Source organism: Arachis ipaensis, chromosome B9, assembly GCF_059453495.1.
Source record: "Arachis ipaensis isolate K30076 ecotype BB chromosome B9, ASM5945349v1, whole genome shotgun sequence".
Classification (NCBI taxonomy): domain Eukaryota; kingdom Viridiplantae; phylum Streptophyta; class Magnoliopsida; order Fabales; family Fabaceae; genus Arachis; species Arachis ipaensis.
The window spans coordinates 2,214,964-2,224,875 of NC_142444.1; the positions used below are offsets into that span (position 1 = coordinate 2,214,964).

Genomic DNA, 9,912 nt, shown 5'->3' on the forward strand with positions numbered 1-9,912 from the left:
CACCAATAAAAAATTGGAAGAATTTACGGCACAATTTTTATTTATAGTATGCATAAAAAATATCTATCTATTTATAAGATTTAAACGTTAAAATTCTTATTAAAAAATAAAAAATATTTATCATCTCTTGTGTAAATAAAAGTGTTAATTAATAAAAGTACCAACGTAAAAGAGAGAACACATGCGACACACACATATATATTCTTTTAAATCAATAAATTTGCAAAAAAAAAAAAAAAAAAATCAACAACTACTATATTGATAAGCGAAAAAAAAAGGTGCATATTCATCTATCAAAATGTGTTTTAAAAATATTAATATTTTTTATAGGACATATTTTAATTTTTTTATTTAATGTAAGAAGTTATATATTCTATCTTGTCTTTATTTTTTTTGTCATTTTTTTTTCAAAAACATCGTTATCCTTTTTTTTATAGTCTTTTTTTCATATTTCTTTTAAATTATTTTTTTCAAAAATTAACATTATATTTTTTTAAAGTGATCCCATTTTATAAGAATAAAAAAAATTATGTATGGAAACTACAAAGTGAAGATATATAAACATAACACTATTATCCTTTTCTCTTTATTGTTTAAGCTTCAAAGATAAGAAGACATGAATCATACTTTTCTACATATGTTGAGTACAATATCCCATATTTTAGGCTTAATATTCAATAACATATCCTAATTATACCTTCTCAAAAAATAGGGGGAGGGAGGGATTAGGGAATAGTCCATTTAATCTCACCATAAACTTGGCAGAATAAATTCATTGCATATTTAATTATGTTTTTAAATACTTATTTAATATGGTATCATGCAAATACTGTGAGGCTCGCATGCATTGCAGGCTGGCCAAGGAAGCCAATATAGAATTAAATCGTGTACTGAATTCGTTCTTATATTCTAATGGTATAAATTACGTCTCTGAAATTGATAAAAATACATCATATTAGTTTTTGACTTATTTTTTATTAAAGAAGTGATGACATGGCTTAATGATGTAGAATGTTAGTGACATGTGTCATTCCATAATTTGGCTACGTGTAATGGTATGATGATGTGTTGACCGATGACACGTGGCATGTTGATGTGGACTGTTGTACCACGTGTCGCAACAGTATTCGTTCACGTGTCATCCGTTATGTCATCATTGTAGATGCATCACATTAGTCCCTCATTTTACATTAAGTGACTCATTTTAGTTCATGAAGTTGAATGTCGTGCACTAAACTACTCCATTCACTAGTTCTTTTTCATTTTCTTTAAAAAAATTTAAAATTCTCAATATCTTTGAATGCATTAATTTCAATTTTATTTTTCCACATGTTATTTAAATACAAGTGCTTTTATAAAATATTTTTCTCTTGCGGGTACTTCTAACCGTAGTTTTGGAGTTGACATGAAGACATTTTAAGTATCTGCAGTTTGCACTACCATCTCCGACCTCTTTCGTCTAGACTGAAGAGGTCAAAAATGGTAGTAAGGGTGCTTGAAGTGTCTTCAATCTAGTCCATATATTTCATAAGAACCGAAAAAATGTGTTTTAATTCTTGATTTTTTGTTAAAAAACACATGTTTTTTTATTAAAAAATGTGTCTAATCAATCATATAATTCTTTTTTTATAATAACATACTTATGTATTACAAAATTTACCAATGTTAAATTATTATAAAAAAAATTATATAATTAAAACTAAAATCATAAATTTTTTTTATAAAAGCACTTGTATTTAAACGATATATGAAAAAATAGAATTGAAATTAGCGCATCTAAAATATTACAAATTTTAAAATTTTTAAAAAATAAAAAAAATAGTGAAGGAACTAGTTTGGTACACGACGTTCGATTTCAGGGACTAGAATGAGTCGTTTAATATAAAATGAGAGACTAATTTGGTGCATCTACAATGATGACATAATGGATGACACGTGGACGAATAATGTTGCGACACGTGGCCAAATAGCATTGTGACACGTGACACAACCATCGATATCAGCATGCCACATGTCATCAGTCAACACATCATCATATCATTACACGTGGCTAAACCATGGAATGACATGTGTCACTAACCAACCGCCCACGTCATCATCAAGTCATGTCATCATGTCGTTAATAAAAAATGGGTCAAGACTAACATAGTGCACTTTTGTCAATTTCAGAAACGTAAGTGGTGCAATTAGAATCTCAAAAACATTTTAGTGCACCAAGCCAATCTTAGAGACCATTTTAGAGTTTAACTTTGCCGATATCCATTGCAGAGATAATAATCTATAAAATTAATGTATTAAGCTACACATTAAACTCATTCAATGAATTTTCTCAAGAATGGTAATGCAATTAAATTTGATGAAAGGTTTGCAAGAAAAATAAAATTAAATATATGAATTTAATTTTAATACATTAATTATATAAATTATTTTATACATTCATTTAATTATATTTATTTCTTTAAAGACAATCATTTTAAAAATGTTATTATTTTTAATATATTATAATACACAATTAAATAAATACATACAAAAATTTATATCATCACTTCATCAAAATTATATATATATATATATATATATATATATATATATATATATATATATATATATATATATATATAACACTTTTAATTAATTTATATCAGTGTTTATATGAGCTCACAATGTTGTGAGATCCATCATAAAAATCTAAATTCCAATGTCCCATTCCATGACCACGTTACACTTCTAGAACAAGGTTACACTTCTAGAACAACCAGGGTAATTAAGCTATATGCATACACACAAATGACAAAACTATTAAATAGTGTACTATCTTTATTAATGTTTTTAACTTTTTAAAACCATATTTGTTGTTATAGAGAAATACTAGGTCATTCAAATTTATTGTTTTGATTATTATTTAGTTATTAACTTAACTTTTTTATTTTAATTTTTTTAACTTAATAATTTAATAATATATTTTATTCTATACTTTTAAATATTAATAATTAATTGATGATAAAAAATAATAAATTCAGATAAATTTTTAATATTTTTTGTTTTTATACATACAAAATTCATTTTTTATTTATGAAATTTGATAATATACACTTAACACTAAAAATACTAATTTTTTACTCATTTTTGTCTTTTATGCATTTAATATTTTAAAAGCATATTGAAAATATTTACCAAAAAAACTAAATTTTCAATAAATTTTTTTTGTTTCCTTTAATCAAGGACGACATATGTGTATATAAACGGCAGTCACAAAAAAAAAGGTAAAAATTCATGTACAATAATTTTTTTTTGAAATTAATAATTAAAAATTATTAAATAATAATTTAATCAAATTTATTAAATCATCTAATCTAACAATAAATATTAACTACACATAAAAACTACATATGAATTTTTATGGGATTTTTTTAATAATAAAATAAAAAAATCCATATTTTCACAAACATGATTTTTGAACTTTAATTCTTAAAATACGATTTTTTTTACATTTAAGCAAGTTCGCCGGAACCCAGGAAACTCTATAAAAATTGGCAAGTTGGCCTAATTCCGGCGAATTCTGCCGCTCAAATTTTCTGAAAAAACGCACTTTTAATTCATATCATTATCTAGAAAATAGTATATAGATCTACAAATAGTACATAGGAATACACAAAAATACACGGACAACAAGCATGAAAGAATTTTTTTAATTATAAATAAAAAAAAAAAAAAAAGTCATATTTAACAATGGACCATTGTTATCGTCTTTAAAAATACATAGGTACACTGGATAAGCCATATTTAACAAGGATTTTTTAATTATAAATTAAAAAATAATTATTTCCCAAAAATAATAAGAATTGTTATCCTGGGTATTTTTGTGTACTCTTATGTATTCTGGAAATGATGATAATGGTTATCATTGTTAACTTTCTAATCTGATATATTTGAAGTGAATTATTTTTGGAAAATAATTATTTTTTTAATTTATAATTAATTTTTTTGGTTAAATATGACTTATTTTGGTGTACGGTGTACCTATGTATTTTTAGAGACGATAACAATAGTTGTCATTGTTAAATATGGCTTATTTTTTTATTTATAATTAAAAAAATTCTTGAAGAAGTCATGCTTGTTGTATAGTGTATTTTTGTGTATTCTTATATATTATTTGTAGATCTATATATTATTTTTTAGACAATAATATGGATTAAAAGTACGTTTTCAAAAAAACTTTAAGAGTGGAATTTATAAAATTTATAGAATTCGTCAGAGTCATTAAAGTCAAAAAATAATGTTTGGAGAAATATGAATTTTTTTTATTTTATTATTAAAAAAATCTGAATTTTTATTTATATAAATATACATATTATCCAAATAAATCTTCCTACTTCCTACTTACATGCGAAGCTTCGCAACTCTTCCCATTCACTAATATCTATATCTAATAAATAAGAATAAATAGAGCTCTTCATATTTAATGGTCAACATTTCTGTTTTATTATTCGTCACCTCCTATTCTGTCTTCTCTTCTTTTCTCTTTTCTATTTCTAACAAAAAAAAGAATAACAGTTATGGCTTCGATTTTACAGGGTATTGTACTCACAACCGTCATACTTGTTTCAGGCACAGTTCTTTATCTTGCTTATAGTTATAATAATAAGTGTTCTCCATCATCCTTCCGAGTTCCACATGATCACAATTCAAATAACAGTCCCACTAAACAGTTTTCACGCTCTTGCTTGTATTCAGGTAACTAAAAACCCACTTACATCTTTCAGCTCTCTTGTGTTTTTTAATTTTTTATATTTACTCTGTTATTCGTCACTCATGACTATTTAATACTTTATAAAAATTGTATATTATTGAATGTAATTGTTATTAGATATATTAAATTTTAGATAAAAATTTAAATATAGTCCTCGTAAAATTAATAATTGAAAATAATTAGATAATTTGACATTTTTAATTAAACTGCATCTAATAATTTTTTATTATTAACTTAATATACATTTGAGTTTCAACCTAAATTTTAAACCAATTTATAATAGTCGAGTAATCAACTTATTTTTTTCGCTTAAAAAAATGTGAAAATTTTAAATTTTATCTGCTTACCTGAATTTTAATTTATTTCATGATTTTTAGGGGAGAAAAAAAGGAATAAGAAGAAGAGGGTAAAGTTTGCAGAGAATGTGATGGTGAAGGAAATAAGAGAAGAAAAGAAAGAAGAAGAACAAAGGAAAAAGCAAAACAGAGAAAGAAGCAAAAATTGCATGAACCAAACAAAGAAAATGCCAGCAAACAGAATCGCTCTGTATAACGGGATTATGAGAGATCGAGGCAACAGAATTGCTTGTTGACTTGTTGTTAATGATTCTTATACAATTTTCCTTTAGATTTTCTTGTTTGATCATACCTTAATATTGAAAAGTTTAGGGGGTTAGATCAAAGATGTAGTTGTAGAAGGTGGAAACTTGCATACTGTTCTTTATTATCAATTTTATAAAAAAATAACTGCATGCGAGTCTTTGCAAACACCAAAATAGTTTTTTACATCAATAGCAGAAAATTAAAGGTCTTTGTAAATTCAGTGTTGAATTTTGATCAACTGTGTTAATGATATTGTGCTGTAAATCAGTGAGATTGGCTCTGTTTTTTTTTATATATATATAATTTAAAAAATGGAACGTATTTTTTTATAAGAACGTTGCTCATTTAAATAAAGTAATATATTAAAAATCAATGTATGTAAAGTTGTAATCTTAATTTATCATGCACTACATCAATATTAAAATTTAATTATTAGAGATATTATATGTATAAAAATATGTATTTTATATTTTAAAAATTATTTTATTATATTATTGTAAATATATTTGATTATTTATTCATTATGGTAGAATTAAAAAAATATATGAATTAATGTGTATAAATATATAATAATTAATTTAACAATTGATTTTATAATGTACTTAAACTTAATTTATGCCTAAAACTCTAAATATATTTATTTTTTAAGATCTTTTAGGAAGAAGAAAAATAGAAAATATTTAGGGCGTGGTTGTGGTTGTAGATACATGATTTACCCGTTCAATTAATGGTTTCTTCATGAGTTTTTAAGATTGTGTATTCTTTATTAAAAAAATATTATTAAATTTTAATGTATCATAAATGTGAAAAATCTTATACACTGCATTCTTATTAGTGATATACTGAGCATTTAATGTATTCAAATATATAGTGTCAATTACAATTTTTTTAGTGTATTATCTTTATTTCTTCCATGAGAAAATTATTAATAACATTTGTGATTAAATATAAATGATTAATTATCAAAAGAGAAGTTTGACCTCATAAAAAATGTCTATAATGAAATTTCCTTTAAGATTTTTTCTATTCATGGCACCATAATGAAAGAGATACTCATTTTTATAATCACATAATATGCATAAACAAGTTGGACTTAATTTATATGAAACCAAACCAAAATATTAATACTTTACATCATAGTAAAACATATAAAAAAACAAGCTATTAATTAGATTTTTTTTACCAAAGATATGAGACTCGAACCCGTAACCTCTTAATTGAGTATAGGGAGATCATGCCATTTGAGCTATTACTCATTGACTAAATATCAATTAGATTGATATACTAATATAATATTTACACATTAAAACATACAATATTCCCAAGAGAATTGTTTCTTATTTACTCTTGAAACCATTACTCCATAATTGAACAAAATGAATACAATATAACTGTTTTTCTAAAAATTTTGTGAGATTTCAAATGTAAAATTTTATTGCCTCTATACAAAAAATTGTAATTGAATCAAATATAGGGAGATAATTTTAGTTGTCACTCACATTGGACGAACAACAAATTGCACCAAAATCAATATTAAAAAAAGTAACACTTGCATCCTAAATACTTAAACAATATACCATTCCATTGCATTCATTAACACTACCAAGCATATTAACATGATACCTGAATTCACATGTTAATGTGGTGAAGAATGAGCAGCATGCAATGCAAATAAAACATGGACCATAAAACTAGTTTGGATGAATTGATTTGTCAGAGCTTGAATCTTGAGCACAGGAAAATTCGGGTGGTTTGGACATATGAGAAGAAGACCAATAGAACATCCAGTGAAGATGGTAGATGAGATGAAAGATGAAGTGAAATATAAAAGAATACCTAAAAAGATCATCATTGAGATTGTCAAACGAAATCTACACGTAAACGATTATTGTTGTATTCATTTATAAAATGTGCTTTAAAAAAATATTAACATTTTTTATAGGATATGTTTTGATTTTTTTTATTTAATGTAAGAGGTTATATATTCTCTTTTGTCTTTTAACTTTGTCATTTTTTTTTCAAAAAAATTATTATCAATTTTTTATATAGTCTTTCTTTTATATTTCTTTTAAAATGTTTTCAAAAGTTAACATTATATATTTTTTTAAAGTGGTCCAATTTTATAAGAATAAAAAAAAATTATGTATGAAAACTACAAAGTCAAGATATATAAACATTATTGTCCTTTTCCCTTCATTGTTTAAACTTTAAATATGAGAAGATATGAATCATACTTTTCTGCATATGTTGAGTACAATATCTCATATTTGAGGCTTAATATTCAATAACATCCTAATTATACCTTGTCAAAAAATAAGGGGAGAGGGGCTAGGAAATAGTCCATTTAATCTCACCATAAACTTGGTAAATTCATTGCATATTTAATTATGTTTTTAAATGCTTATTTAATATGGTACCATGGAAACCCTGTGAGGCTTACATGCATTGCTCGTCAAGGATGCCAATATATCTATAGTAGAGATAATAATCTATAAAATTAATGTATTAACTATTAAGCCACACATTAAACCCATTCCATGAATTTTCTCAAGAATGGTAATGTAATGACATTTGATGAAAAGTTTGCAAGAAAAAAAAAATCAAATATTAAATTCATATATTATATCGACACTTCATCAAAATTTTATATATATATAACACCTTTGATTAATTTGTATCTGTGTTTATATGAGTTCACAATGTTGGGAGGTCCATCATAAAAATCTAAATTCCAAATATCCCATGACCACATTATACTTCTAGAACAACGAGAGTAATTAAGCTGTACCGCCTAAGCTATACCGCCTATACGCATACACACAAATGACAAGAGTATTTAGTGTACTCTCTTTATTAGTGTACTTTCTGTTATTCATCACCTCCTATTCTATCTTCTCTTTTCTTCTTTTATGTTCTTTTCTTCTCTATTCCTAACAAAATAAGAACAGTAGTTATGGCTTCGATTTCACAGGGTATTATAGTCACAGCAGTCATACTTGTTTCAAGCACAGTTCTTTATTTTGCTTATAGTTACAATAATAAATGTTCTCCATCATCGTTCCAAATTCCACGTGATCATAGTTCAAATAACCCCACCAAACAATTTCTACGCTCTTGCTTATACTCAGGTAACTAAAAACTCACTTACATCATTGCTCTTTCTCTTGTATTTTTTAATTTTTTATATTTACTCCATTATTCGTCACCCATGATTATTTGTTACTTTATAAAATTTGTATATTATTGAATGTAATTGTGATTAGATATATTAAATTTTGGGTAAAAATTTAAGTATAATTTTCGTGAAATTAATACCCGAAAACAATCAGATAATTTGAGATATTTAATTAAATTGTTATCTAACAATTTTTGAGTATTAACTTCGTGTGTATTTGAGTTTTAATCTAAATTTTGAACCAATTTTATAATAGTCTAGTGAACAACTTATTTTTTCGCTTGAGTAAATGTCCAAGATTTGAATTTTGTGTGCTTTGACCTGAATTTTAATTTATTTTATGATTTTTAGGGGAGAAAAAAAAGAATAAGAAGAAGAGGGTGAAATTTGCAGAGAATGTGATGGTGAAAGAAATAAGTGAAGAAAATAAAGAAGAAGAACAAAAGAAGAAGCAAAACAGCAGAATAAGAAATTGCATAAACGAAACAAAGGAGATGCCAGCGAACAGAATCGCTCTGTATAACGGGATTATGAGAGATCGAGGCAATAGAATTGCTCGTTGTCACTGATTCTTATACAATTTTCCTTTAGATTTTCGTTGTTTGATGATATTTTAATGTTAAAAGGTTTAGTTGGTTAGATCAAAGATATAGTTGTAGAAGGTAGAACCTTGCATGCAGTTATCTCTTGAGTATCATTAGACATTAGATAATAATTTAGTATTATTTAACTATTTTTGATTATCAACTTTACAAAAAAATAAGTGTATGTAAATCTTCTCAAATTCACTAAAATAGTTTCTCACATCAATAGCAGAAAATCAAAAGTCTTTGTAAATTCAATGTTGAATTTTTATCAACTGTGTTAATGATATTTTGTTATAAATTAGTGAAATTGGCTCTGTTTTCTTTATAATTTGAAAAATGGAACATATTTTCTCGTAAGAAGGTTGTTCATTTGATTTAAATAAAGTAATATATTACAAATCAATGTATGTAAACTTGTAAACTTAATCTATTATGCACTAATGAATTATAACTCAAATGACATAGTCTTTTCGTACTCATCTAAAAAGTTGTGGATTCGAGTATATATATAAAAATATGTATTTTATATTTTAAAAATTATTTTATTATATTTTTGTAAATATATTTGATTATTACGATAGATTAAAAAAATATATGAATTACTATTTTTATTTCTTCCATGAGAAAATTATTAATAACATTTATGACTAAATAGAAATGATTAATTATCAAAAGAAAATTTTGACCTCATAAAAAGATGTCTATAATGAAATTTCCTTTAAGATTTTTCTATTAATGGCACCATGAAAGAGATACTCATTTTTATAATCACATCATATGCATAAACAAGTTGGACTT

The 9,912-nt window shown here is 24.9% G+C and overlaps 2 protein-coding genes across 2 annotated transcripts; both read left to right on the forward strand.

Moving 5' to 3' along the window:
• Nucleotides 1–4,512: 4,512 nt before the first annotated feature.
• On the forward strand, nt 4,513–5,536 carry LOC107614670 (uncharacterized). The gene is made up of 2 exons (XM_016316813.3): nt 4,513–4,734; nt 5,128–5,536. Exons 1-2 carry the CDS (start codon nt 4,557–4,559, stop codon nt 5,340–5,342), a joined length of 393 nt encoding a protein of 130 aa, XP_016172299.1. The 5' UTR covers nt 4,513–4,556; the 3' UTR covers nt 5,343–5,536.
• A 2,769-nt stretch (nt 5,537–8,305) lies between these two features.
• Nucleotides 8,306–9,096, forward strand: LOC110266651 (uncharacterized). Its single transcript, XM_021111545.2, has 2 exons — nt 8,306–8,480; nt 8,879–9,096. Exons 1-2 carry the CDS (start codon nt 8,306–8,308, stop codon nt 9,094–9,096), a joined length of 393 nt encoding a protein of 130 aa, XP_020967204.1.
• The last annotated feature ends 816 nt before the right edge of the window (nt 9,097–9,912 follow it).

Coding starts and splice junctions, on each gene's coding strand:
- LOC107614670 (XM_016316813.3), top strand. CDS start 4,557: ATGGCTTCGATTTTACAGGGTATTGTACTCACAACCGTCATACTTGTT. Junction 4,735..5,127: donor ACGCTCTTGCTTGTATTCAG/GTAACTAAAAAC, acceptor CATGATTTTTAG/GGGAGAAAAAAAGGAATAAG.
- LOC110266651 (XM_021111545.2), top strand. CDS start 8,306: ATGGCTTCGATTTCACAGGGTATTATAGTCACAGCAGTCATACTTGTT. Junction 8,481..8,878: donor ACGCTCTTGCTTATACTCAG/GTAACTAAAAAC, acceptor TATGATTTTTAG/GGGAGAAAAAAAAGAATAAG.